Consider the following 13927-nt stretch of genomic DNA (forward strand, 5'->3'; position numbering starts at 1 on the left):
AGGCACAGATTTCAAGACGATACCTGTACCAGGTGTATAGGAAAAGATAGAAATACTTTGCTATTTTAATACTAAATAAAATAAACTTGTTTGAAGTAGTATCTTAGTGACGGTTTTGTGATATAAATAGTTAGCTTTCATATCCAGTTGAAGAAAAAGAATCCATACGGTCTGGCTTCAAGCAAGAATATACTTTAGATAGTGTAGTGCCCTCCTGAGATAAAACTCAGACTGATTTATGGGGGGGGAGGGGGAAATAAATCAGTAATCAGGAGAAAGGAACACATTAGGTTTAGGAGTCCAGATATTTCATTATCTAGTAAGGTTTGGATGTGTGTCAATTCCTGAAACAAGACTTTTTTTACTAAGCCAAAAAGCAGATTGACTTAGTTTTCCCATTTTCCAAAATACACAGGAGATGGAAGAGTGGTTATTTTTTTGTTTTAAATAGTAGCAATGAATTGGAAGCAAATGAGCTTGTTCACCTCCAAATTAACTAGTAGCAGACTGCACTCTGAATGAACATCTTAATAGTTACAATAGTTTACAATAGATCCAATTAAAAAAAAAAAAGAAAAGGTACGAGAGCATCAGAGCATCAAGATTCTATAGTTAAAAGAAGAACCATTCATGTCTCCCTCACCCTTTTAAAAAAGTCAATAAAATTAGGAGGTTTTACTTTCATTCTATAATGCAGAAGACACAAATCAATAAATTCATACCTGAAAAGGCAAAACTTCCACAGTTGTGTTTAGAAGTATGTCTCCTGGATGCTCTGGATTGCCACTGTGAAACAAGTACCTATACACGAAAAAGGGAAAAATAAAACAGTCTATGTGCATCAGTCAGAATTAGCTAAGTTACCATCTTACATGTTAAAAGTCACATTACGGATGTTACAATGATAAATGTAATTTTTATACTGGACCTACATCAGCTGGCGATAAGAGATGAAAGATGTTTCACATGCTACCGTAATTGAAAGGGCTAAAGTTTTGCATTTTCTGACAAGTAGGTGGGTAATATTTCACTTAGAAAGGTACTTTTCATAATCTGATCCTGACAGATTGCATTATACAAAGTGACCAACACTGTAGTGCCCATTGCCTGCCATGCACTGGTAACACCTCCAGAAGCAGGAGCCCTGCCTTCCCTCAGCCTCTTCCCATCCTCCCCACCAGGCGCCACCCCCGCCCTTGTGCCCACAGGCTGAACTCTGCAGATCCATTCTGAAACAGCTCTGGGAACTTATCCAAGTCAACATTTTGCCAGGCCAGTTATCCCCAAGACCAGCTCTCCACTCTGGTTCGTTGCAAAGTTTCATTAATTACTATGCCAGGAATTCCCAACCCATATCCATACCCTTAATGTTACCTGAATTCAAACATCTATTCCAAAGACAGATTATTTTTTTTTAAACAAAAGTATGTGTCTTTGATGTGTATACACACACAGAGAAAAGGACCCTTTTTTTATACCTGTAAAAAGTCCCTGTTATCCTCATTCGGTTGTGAATTTAATATTTTTTTTTTTAAATAGGACAGAGTAAATATGTTTAAAACTGTCCCAAAACCATTCCTATACGTATCAAGCTGTGAAGTGTGAGTGTTCAAATTCTAGCTGTCCACTCTCAAAAGCTTTTGTGGTACTTCACATGTGTAGATGTTACAAAAGACACAGTTTCATTCCCCTTTCTTTATACATAACACAAACTTCATATTCTTTTGAATATGTATTACATAAGTAATTTTTTTACCACTAGGTGGTATCAATGCTTGAAAAATTGTTCATTTCTTACATTTTTTTTTTTTTCTACAGGACCACAGAGTTTATTCGGATTACTGTCAAAAACTACCTAGATATTACACCTACTCAGATGCCACTTTTAACAAGCCTATTTTACTTTTAAGATGTGTAAATGAATATGTAAAGATCTATCAACACATTTTAAACCTTTCTTCAATTGGAACTTAGAGAAATTAGCAGTAAGCACCATCTTCGACATTAAATACATCACCAGACAGGGACAAAATTAGTTCAGAAATTATCACTTGATTAAAATTACAAACATTAGCTCAATTTGCAATTTCTTAAGACATAATTGGAGATGTAAATTCCAGTTTGTCTTTATCTAATATGTCTGAAGCCAGGTAAGTACTTACCATTAATCCATACTCCATAGCTATAAGACAAGAAGTAGAAGAAAACAGAGCTCTCTGACCCTGACTTACAAATGTCTGTGATTCCAAAATGATAGAAATCATTTAAAAAAAATACAAACACACACACAAACATATATAACATTTCTTTTATCAAGGCTCAGAAAAGGAGCAAACCCACACACTCTAAGAAAGCTACATTGATTTCTATTGCAGAAATAGTTTCAGAAGAACTGAACAGATTGAACTGCAAAACAAAACTTGATTCAGTAAGCTTCAGCATGGTATGTGCTTCAAGAAAAATTATTTCCCCACCATAGCTTAATGTAAAGGTTGTTTAATTCTAAAGTACACAAGCTACCTAAAACATCCATAGTTCTTCCAAGAAAAATCTTGTAACTTATTCTAAATATTAGTGGCATCCAAAAAATCCTAAAGACTTAATTATCCTTTCTAGGAAGATGCCTTTATTGCATGTTTCCATAATAAGCAAAACAAAAATCGTGGCAAAGCTGACCAGAAAACTGCTGTCTTCTGACTTAGCAGTTCTAACTTGCCATCCTTTAGTCTGTCAGATATCCTATTCATTACCAGGAATTTTTCTCTTGAAAACACTGAAAGTTCTAAGGAGACTTATTTTAAAATGCAAGTGATCAAACACTCACATCTAAGGTGCTGCCATCAAACACTCCAACCAAACCACAGACACGGTGCTTTTCCCTAGTGCTTTCTAGTTCTTATTTCTGAGAAGACACACAGAAACTCCTCGTGATCTCTGATCACTGTGCACTCATGTCTGGCTGGTTTTTGTGCAGTGTGTTTTTGGGGGTTGTTTGTTTTTTTGTTTGTTTTGGGTTGTTGGGTTTATTGTGGGGTTTTTTTGGGGGGTGGGGGGAGGATGTATTTATTTTTTTGGATTTTGTTTGTTTTTAAGAACAACCCTGCACCCATACAAGCACAGCCAACCATTTCTCCTACTGCACTATCAACTTCAGAAACCGAAGTGTGATTTCCTCCCCCCAGCAGTTACCACCCCATTAGGACAAAAGTTGGCACAATGCCAAAACAATTTATGGCAGTAGTTAATAAAATCTGATTTCCAGATTTCTAGTAATCAAACCTGCCTTTTTAGTGTGTTTTCTATAACTATCTGCCTACCCATATGTACACGGATATATAACATGCATATGTTATCTTACTGAAAATTATGTTTAGAAAGGGTTATTTTTATATCTGAGCCTTGCTTGAACACTTGACAGATAACTCCTACTTACACAGAAAAAGTTACACAGATTAAAAATAAAAGTATGAATGTACATACACACTTCACATCTATGATCAATCTTTTGCTTAGAAATAAAATTTACAAATCAAAAAAATGATTTGAAATGAAATTTAATTTACAAATAAATAGATATTCTACAGGTCCTAAAAGAAGTGTCATTAGCTGTTCTTTTGTAAAACTTGCCTCCCTGACATATTGATACATCACAAGTTTTCAAGGTTTTTAGACTATTAAAGATTTTTCTGGATATGGGGACTGAAAGACACATTAGTAGCTGTACTTTTAGCCAAGTTATTCCGACATCTGTCCTGGGATTTACACATGACCGTCCACGTAAACACTAAAAACATACTTTTCTTTTTCCCCCCCTCCTAGATAACTGATATTTTTATTAGGATGGAATCACTAAGATATTCTTGTCTACCTGCTGCTTAAACACCTTCTGAAACATTCTTTCAAATTAAAATTCTGAAAGTCATAGACCTTTAAATACAGTAATCCCAAACAAATAAGAAATCACCTAAAGTTAAAAGAAACCCCTACTATTACCTTATGGAATATTACTTCACAGCTTTGTTACAAAATACAAACATGAACACATTTGGACATTCTTGATGGAAGTCATCAGAGAAAAGTAACTCTAACTTACAACTGGTAAGTGAAATACTAATGTAACTGAACTTTAGAGAACCTTTTTCTCTGGCAGTATCCTTTTAAAGATGCACAGGTCAAAGAAAATAACTAGTTACTGTACATATTCAAAACCAGAGACAACCTCCCCCATGCCAGAAGTTACCACATGTATGAACTAACTTGCATACATTCTGGTCATCACCTCAATGTAGTATGAGAGGAATAGAGGATGCTAGACATTAACATCTCACACAACAAAAAAATTTACAAAATAAAATTTAAAGAGCATTGAATGTATAAAAACAAACAACCAACAAAATGGAGCAAAGTCAAAGCTGCAAAGGAAGCTTCAGTTGTCACTTTCAGTGACTTGAGTATTTACTCAAACTGAGGGTTTGACTTCTTCCTGCGGAGCTAGGTATCAACTATAAAATCAAGTTAACTAGAGGGGGTGGAAAAAAAAACAATGCAAAACCCAATAAGATTAAACAAATATTCATACACAGCAGCCTAACAAAGGGAGAGGAGGGCAGAAGCATGATTATCATTAATATGCGGACGAAAGATATCATTAGCTTGCCAATGCAGTTAACTGTTACAGTACTTTAGACACCTTCATTTAGATTCAGAACTAACCTAGTAGTCGGCACCTGGAAAGGTTCTCATCTTTTGTAACATCTCCCAAAAGATGTGTAGAAATTAATATCAGTGTTACTAATCTGCGCTGTTAGCTTTAATATTCTTTGAATAGCTAAAATTTTCCATTTTGCAGCACTGATCCACTTTTCAAGAAAAATAAATCTGAACTACACACACCGCTTTACCCTCCTCCTATTTTGCTTAAGAAGGGAATGTATCTCTCCTTTTCCTCACATCAAAGCATATTTAGGCCCAGAAAACCGTTATTTTCTCTATTACCTAATTTGTTTTCCTTTAGGCATTTAAAAAAAAAATCTGTCTTACTGTCTTTTATGTGTTATTTAGATAACTAGAAATGCCCGCATTTTTTTTTTATGTGAAGTGGGATTCTATGCAATTTCTATTTTGTTAAGCAATTAAAAATTAGAACAGAACACACAATAACTTTATCAGTAAATTATAGCAGCTTTATAAAAGGAAGTAATATACAAAAATTCTTTAAAAAGCACAATTCACATTCACTGTCAATATATTTGTGTTTTGTTTTGAAGGAAACAACAGCCTTATCTCACTTGATGCTAAACATAAACATTCTAAGAATCTATTTATGAACATAGGCTTTTGTGCTCTGTAAACAACAGGAATCAAATCCTTTTCTCTGCTTATTCTCCTTACACCTGGTTTTAGCAATCTGATATATTTTAGTATATCCCATTTTCAAAAAATGAAAAGAGGTAGGAAGGCAGAGAGGAAATGTTTCCTTCCGTGTTTGAGCAAATTAACCATAGCAACGTGCAGCATAATAGTTTTTAATTCTGCACAACATGGATTTCTATAAAAGCAACATTCAGTCAGCAAATTTTTGGCTCTCTGCAGATGCCGTCATCCACTGCAAGAGTCATTATTCACCAATTCTACCCAGTATTTTTGATCACTGGATGCAAATGTGGTAAAAGAAGTCTAATCTACCTCCTCTCTGTCATTTTTCCAGAATCCTCATTAGGAAATGTTATTTTTCTGTCACTGGAAACCAGTATTAACCGTACATCATTTCCTTGCGCAAAATACAAATGGAAGATGAATAATTTCTTTTCCCTCTCTGAAGCTCAATTTCTTCTCCTGTCCTTTATGCTTCTTACCCACTCTTTTGCCAAAATTGCTTATACTGAAAAAAAAGCTTAATTCCTCAAGTCCATATGGTAACCAATCTAATGGGAGCTTTTCTACCTTGCTGTTATAGTTTCCAATTTGGAAAAAAAAAAAAAACAACACACAAAAAAACCCCAAACACACACACACACAAAAGGGGAACGTTTACCCCATTAACTTCTATGCAAAATGCCTCCTAAGATTTCATTTCCTGTGCCAAAACCAGCCAGGCTAACTGTCTATATATAAACTGGGATACACATTTGAGAGCAGCAAGTGATGAATTCCCCATTTTTACAGAAATCCCAAACTAGCACACCAAAGGCAGAGAACTATCTCATGTTTGTCAAAGGACCACAAAGTAGCCTGACTGAAGAGGTGATGGGAAGATTTTGGGGAGTGGTCTGAGTTTTTATCCAAACACACACCTAAGAAATTCATTTTCTCACACCGCTTTAAAAGTCAATGTAAATCTTTTGATAAGGTTACACATACCATTTCCTAACTTTCTTCAACTGTGCAATGTGTGTAGGAAGTATTTAGCTGGGTAAGAAAATCCCATTGCCAGGTCTACTCTTGCCTTCTGTTTCCTAGTGAGGACTATGAGATCAGCTTTCTAAACCTGCACTGTGCTCTATGGAGTATACACACATCAACTGTAATAAAAAAAAAGTTTGGCACTAACTTAATTTTCATTATTTTTAATTTTTCATTTTGGAGGTGGTTGGGTTTTTTTGATATTTTGTGGTTAGGGGTATTTTTTTTGAGGGGTTATTGCTGTCTGTCTGTTTTTTAAGGGAGGGGCTGTTCTCTGTCCTGAAATCTCTGCTCTTCAAGGAATTTACTCAATTTTCCACCATATCAATGTTAGTTAAACGGTCCTTATGTTCTTGTGCAAGGTTACTTCTGAATTTTTAATCTGGTGAAATGTAGAAAGGCTTTGGGGTTGTTTTGTTTTTTTTTTTAACATGTGTGTGTATATGTGTGTGTGTGAGCACATAAACATTTTTTTCCCCAGCTTAATTCTCCAGAAGCACAGACAATAACTCCTTTCAGTTTTCTTAAACATAGGCATTAGCCACTATTTGAGATGCACTTGGGTATCGTCACAGTCTGCAATTACGGCATGTCAGAGACTCAAGCCCTTCTGGAAATCAGGTGAAGTATTTTAGGGTATCTCAAGTAGCATTCGACACCTAACTTTTAGGCAAAAGCATTAAGCCTCTAAGATTTCTGACTAAGAACTGTAAACCCAGGAACACTGCCAAACACATAAATCCTGAATATTAGCGACATTAAGGAGAAAGCAGCATGTCCTTGGCTCAGGCAGCTCTTTTCTTCTGTCTCTGATCCATAGTTTGGCTTTTTTTCCCTGCTTTTCATATGAAGTTCTTGCCTCATTGTTATGGGCAGAGTTCCATGCCAGGAGCAAACAGCATTAGTGGCTGGGAGCCTGCCTGCCAAATCCCTGCTGTCAGTGCATCCATTTGAGGATGTTCTACTCATTAGTACACAAGCTTATGTAAACACAGAAACCAAAGCCCCAAATTCTATTTTTTATATACACTAAAAATGTGATCCCACCCAAAATATACAAACATCAAAACATTTAAAATAATCAATTAAGAGACTTTAAATATTTCCTATCAACTGACACCATCATTAAAGCTTAATAAAATGAAGATGTTGTTAAACTTTAATAACCTATATTATATCTTTAGAATCAGAACAAAGACTGTTTCTAAATCATACACTGTGTGTGTGTGCACGTATTTGATTCTTCAGCTAAAATTGCCCAAGAAAGGTTAAATGTATTGCATTGCGCTGAAGGAGAGTTTCTATACTGTACAGTCATTATGAACAAAGAACAGCCTATACATCAGTCAAGTTACTGCTGTACTAATCTAAAATCCAAACAACTTTGCAGTTACCTAGGTTTTAAGTGGTTGTTACTGCAAAAGCAAATGATGAGAAAGTTCCACTTCACTGCCAGTTTTGGAAAGCTGTTAGAAAGTCTTTTTCCTTCATAATGCATTTGATCTTGTGTATCTCTAGCCACGGGAGGACTTGCAACGCATAGGATGGATAATGAAGTGCATTTTTAAATACATACATGACCAACTATTATGATAAATTTTTTTGAAACTTTCTTGTACTTTAAAAAAAAAAATAAATTCCTTTCGAGTTTTCACTGCCAGAGAACCTGTTTTAAAAGCTGTGTTTACTTTCCTTTACAACAAAGTGGCAGTAATAACAGGCAAGCAACTGTCACTTTTTATGCAGGTATTTTTCAGCACTGTCACAATAATTTCAAAGCAGACGAAGTAATGTATATGTTTAGTTACCAGGAGCCCAACAAGATACTCTGCACACTCCATACACTGATTTTTCTAGCTTAAATAGTCAAATAACTATTTCTTGCATGAGTGGGAATTCTATGTTGTGAGAAGATGCCACGGGAGATGTATGTGAGGTTAACATCACATGTTCCCTGGGATTCCAGGGTCAACAATATGAAAAATTAGATGAATAGTCTCAGATTCTGCACATCCAGTATCTATGCCAATATCAGAACACAAAGTAGTAAATGTAATCTACAAGCTGGTTTGTCAAACTACTAAGATTTCAGTTTAAAGCTGAAATTCCAGTCAGCACGTTCTACCTCATAAAATCACTTCATTAATAATCAATATCACATTAGGATGAATACCCAATAACTTGCTAAAAGAACAACAGAACTATGGGGCAAATACAGAGTTAAAAGCAGTGCTGGAGGGGGGGAGAAAAAAAATAAACCACAAACAAAACCAAATACCCCCCTGAAAACCAAACTCTGTGAATCCTTTTGAAAATATTCAAAGTAACACTACCAGGCAGTTACGTACAAGAAAGGATGAGGTTCATATTTTAAAAGTATAAAGCAAATTTAGATATATATACTGGCGAGGGTGGGGTGGGGTGTGGTTTTTGGTGTGGTTTTTTTTTTTTCCTTTCCAGAGTATAAAATACATCCTTGTCTTTTCCTGCAGCTTTTTTTTTTTTAAATAAAGATCAGCATTTGAAAGCAATTTATACTGAAACAAATCTGAAGCCCTTTTTATAAATATCCATTCTAAATTTCTATTGCAGAAAAGCTGACAAGTGTAAACATAACCTAATTAAAACAGCTATAGGTTATATGTTTCCAAGGGTTTCCTCGATGTAATTAGCGCACGTGTTATTTGAAAACAATATCCGATTTGGGTCAATCACATCTACAGGGAGGACTCTGAAACTTAGGCAGCCAAAAAAAAGAGACGGTTGTGAGGATGCCAGACACCAGAATCACTTAAGTGCTACGATGGAACATCTTTCTGGGATGCTTTTTGTCATATTTTTTTGTTTTTTAATCCAGGATCACAGAGTTTACTACCTCTGTTCAAGATTCACTACTCATCTACCACTATTTTAGAGCTTCCTACATACAAAAAAAACCTCAAAGCAACATCTAAGGCTCTTCACAATGAGCTGCTTGTGTACAACATTCCTCATGGACATCTCTGAAGCAAAAGAGCAACTAGAAAAGAAGTATCTTGAATCTGTTATTTATAGTGAGGAAAATGAATTTACATCAGTACTAGCATTAAAGTAGTAATAATGTATGCTCCATAAAGAAACTCTTAAATATAGCTGTCAGTTTTAATAATTAAACGTGTGCTTGGAACAACAGTGTACATACCAAAATAGCGAAGTGGATTTCAATAATTATATAGCAAGCTAAGGGACAAAAAAATTAATTTTTTCTTATCTTTACAATGTAGGCTGTTATGAGCATTTAGAAAACAGTCCATCCATTTATTAAAAAAAACAAACAAACAACAAGACAACAAAAAACCACCCAAAACCAAACCGCACCTTCAACACTGCTGTGCAATCTCTTTAAGAGCAAAGTCAGCACATCTACTTTCATTCTCAAGGATATGCTACTGAAAGAGAGGTATATATCTTCTCATTGCAAAAATAAGAATGAGATCCTAGCTTACTATTAAGGGACTTCAGCATTGTGGCTGGAGATCTTTTGCTTGGAAAAAAAGCTACAAAGTTTCAGTACAAAAGCTGTTACTAAAATGAGCATTGCACAATTTCAATTTACACATCTCTGCTCTCCAGGTGTGGTTTAGAACAAGCACCATCTATTTGACTGTTCAATATTCAGCAGGGATCTGCCAACCAGGTCTTTCACAAAATAGCCACAAATGTTACCTTCTGCTCAGCTCAGTTATCACTTTTAACTATTAAGAGATCCTTGCCAGTGTTATCTCTGACAATATTCTCAGATCTCAAAAATGAAATATTTAAAGACTTAATGAAAGCTAATTACTGAACTGCTATACTCGGCAGAAAATTGAAATTCAGTTCAGCAAAATGTTTGGCATGGAAAAATAAACTATAAGAACAAGTCAGTGCTCTGTCACAGCGTAACAGACCTGCCATTCATTCAGAGCTGTGGTCAATATTTCCATTAAAAAACTTGTTTATCAAGAATTTATTACAGGAGTTATTAAGCAGCTACACTTCAAACTGACTTGGCAGACAAATTTTTCTGTAAATTCAAAGAGCTCTTCTGTTACTCAAAAAAAAAAGAAAAAGAAAAACCTGTTGCATCCCTTCACAAACACAAGATGGCTTTCAGAAGTGTATTTTCTAAGCTTAATTTCCACAATCAGATACATAACTCCACCAGGTAAGTCATGTTAATGCCTGGGCCATTTTCCCTTTTCTGTGTTTCAACCCTCAAGTCCCAGTTTTATTTTTGACTGCCTCAACAAGCATCCTTGAAATATCAGGAAACATCACTGCTCCACTTGCCCTTCACCTACCAAAATCTGCTGCTGCTGAAGTTAAGTAGATAAATAAAAACAAGTCACAGACAATTCGAAATTATATCATCTGTAGCCATAATCAGTCACTGACTTCAGAAAGGCAAAATACTGCATTTTTGAGGACACTGTGGCAATAGAAGCTAAAATCATAATAAACTTTGAAATAGCTTACAATGATAGCTCAAACAATATTAAACTTGAGTCTGAACAGGTAGCATCATTTAATTGGTAGACTTCCTTTGGGGAAGCAACAGAATACAAGATGTTCCCTTTCTTCTAAAACTAAAATGCATTTCTTCAATGAATAGCAATAACAACAACAACAAAAGAATCCTATCATCCTCTACTGCTGGGACTGTTCTTAACACAGCAGGTAGACATAACTACCTTAGGCCTAGCTACAATTTTCCAGGGCACAATAGCGAACACGACCTTCCCCACTTTTTGCACAGATAATTAGTACTTACTCACTCCCCTAGTTCCCTCACCATTAAGGTAACACATACCTAAGAAATGTTTTCTTCAGACCTGTGCATGTCATTTTTTAAATAACTGTGCTGACCTATGACACTTGCTGGCAATGCTTTCCAAAATTGCCATTATGCATTTGACTCATCGTAGCCCACCCAAGATCTACATTTGCTGCTTACAGTTGCCCTATTCATAACGTAAATATATATAATTTAAAAAAAAAAAGAATACACCCAAAACAAACATACAAATTGAGCGATGTTTACTTCATAACTTTGAAAAGGAAAAATTGATCAAAAAGAAATCAATGAATTCATACATCTGAGTTGAAAAATATGCAATTTTTTAAACTCTTGGCACAGGATAAAAAACATTCTGCCTTTAATCCAAGGAGGTATGGCAGTCATATTCCTCAACACATGCATCTTGGAAAGCCAACCAGGAAAGTCTTTTAAAGCATAGCAATCAACTGAAAGAGTAATTTCACATCTCAAACGACAAAGTTGAGTTTCATAGGTCAGACTAGTTTGAAACAACATAGTAACAAGGAAACTACTGATCCTCACTGTTGTGCTAAGCCAAGGTGAAGACTTAGCCTTTGATTATCTACTAAGGCACAGAAGTTGACTAATTGGATTCAGTTCAGGACTGCAAAAAGGGCTGCTTCACAAGAAAAACATCCAGTCAAATTGATCCAAAGAAACTTTGCTCTACCAGACTATAGGTACTGATCTCAAAAGAACACGTAATGTATGTGAAGAAAGGAGAAAAGGAATCCACTAACATAGCAGCACTTAAACACTAAATAAGCAATTTATTTTTTAAGTTTTGGACTACTACTACATTGTCAAGACAGTAAAAAGCAAAGCAGCAAATGAGTCTCAATAAAACTAAAGGATGACTAAACTCTAAAGTGCAAACTCTATTATCCTTATTTAATCTAATAGCTAAAAAGAAGTCACCTTTCATCTAACAAATCACAGATATTTGTATTTCAAGGGCTCCCCACCCTCCTTTTCTTTCTGGTTAAATTTTAATTTTTTAAAAAAGGTCAAGTCGGATTCTTAGCATGGTGACTTTTTTCAAGCCCTAAAGCTACATCTAAAAAACATTACCCTTCATAGTTCCCAGCTTTCAGGTCTGGGGACATCGTGATATGTTCCAGCAAGATTTCTGATCTGGGCAATCAAGGGACCGAGGCTGCAGGGCACAACATACTGTACCACATACCATGCTGTACAATTGCTCTGTAATTAGAAGCAGACCAACCAAATACAAATAGAATCAAATTGACTTCTTTTAAATTCTATTATGAACTGCCAGAGAAGCACTGTTTTTGAATTGCATTTATCAAAAAGGCTCCAGATTAAATAAAATAAAATAAATAAATAAAAAAGCAAGACAAAAATTAGAGTAGTAAAAGAATTAGAAGGAAGACACTAGTGATCATAGTTTCAGCTGAACTCCAAAGATGCTATGTCATTTCATTTTAGGTCATAATGACAGCCCCAAATTCTATCTCCAAGCATTCTTAGCAAACAAGCGGCTTTAGATAAGAGATCAAAGGCAAATAATTACTAACCTTTCTACATTGACTGGCTTGTCAAATTTAAATAGAATATAATCCCCAGCAACTGGTGTGACAGCCCAGAAAAAATCTTCCCCTACGTAGGTTTTTTCTAGCGTATGCCCCTGGTAGACTTTTAAAGATGTCGAAACCTCTGCAGGTGGATTCACGTGGATTTTATGCAGTAATGGTTTCAGAAAGTCTTTATCCTAATTGAAAGACAGACAAACATCATGCAGGTCAGATAACCTGTTTTATTACATTCCTTTCTCAAGTAGTTACACTTAAAACAAACACTTGCATGAAGTGGAAAATGAATGCATTACTCACTTTTGAGTGTATCAGAACTTGTACTGATTAATAAAATGAACATACCATTAAAGTAAAAAAATTAGAAAAAACATCCCCTAGCAAAAATCCACAAAAATAGGCTGAGATTAGCACTTCTTATACTTGGTAGTTAACCAGTTTAAATCAGATTTCATTCCAACTGGAATAATATACAACGTGCCTGAAAATGCCAGACAACAAGAAAATGCCTGCCTTCTCAAATGCTACAAAGTTTTTTATTTAATCAGCCTGCTCTGGAAAGGAAGGAAAATTTTAGCTACTAACTGTGAGTTTCTGGATCTTCCCTGCTAGAGAGGAGTGGAGGCCAACGTGCTGGAAAAGAGAAGGCCTGAAGCGTATCCGTAGGTTAGATTTCTGTCGATCACAATGTTTCTGAAATGAGGGCGGGGGAAGGGAGGGGGGTTAAAGAAAAAAAAAATCGCATTAGTAAAACCTACACAAGGTTGCTGAGTTTTTACTGCAAGTATGTGATGTTACACAGACTGAAAAGACTCAACAAGAACCCAGACCTATTTATCCAGTTGTTCTTGTTTTCATTCCAGAAATCTACCAAGACTGCTGTGCAAATATAATACTGTTCAAGGTTCTTGCACAGAACCTGTTTATTCAGTCTTTCAGCAAGGGTGCTACTTGAGAAATGAAGGACCAAAAATCCAAAGTTTATTCCCTGTTCGGAACCTTCTCTATGACTGCTATCCAAGCAGTGGCATTCTGCAGAGCCTCAGTGGGGGTTAGGTGGATTAGTTTATTTTAGGACTGTTACACACAGAAGCTAACTAGACTTTTGGTTTTCATCCTACTGCATCCATCT

At 35.5% G+C, this 13927-nt stretch overlaps 1 protein-coding gene across 2 annotated transcripts in view; it reads right to left on the bottom strand.

Moving 5' to 3' along the window:
• The window catches only part of MGAT4A (alpha-1,3-mannosyl-glycoprotein 4-beta-N-acetylglucosaminyltransferase A), a 72499-nt gene that overhangs the window by 5092 nt on the left and 53480 nt on the right, over positions 1-13927 (bottom strand). For both annotated transcript variants that reach the window (XM_074608793.1, XM_074608801.1), the window contains exons 11-13: positions 13381-13488; positions 12781-12974; positions 723-801 (exon numbers count right to left, since the gene is read on the bottom strand). In XM_074608793.1, coding sequence (XP_074464894.1) covers positions 723-801; positions 12781-12974; positions 13381-13488 — 381 coding nt within the window. The remainder of the gene's footprint in view (positions 1-722; positions 802-12780; positions 12975-13380; positions 13489-13927) is intronic.

This window comes from Larus michahellis, chromosome 1 (assembly GCF_964199755.1).
Source record: "Larus michahellis chromosome 1, bLarMic1.1, whole genome shotgun sequence".
NCBI lineage: Eukaryota > Metazoa > Chordata > Aves > Charadriiformes > Laridae > Larus > Larus michahellis.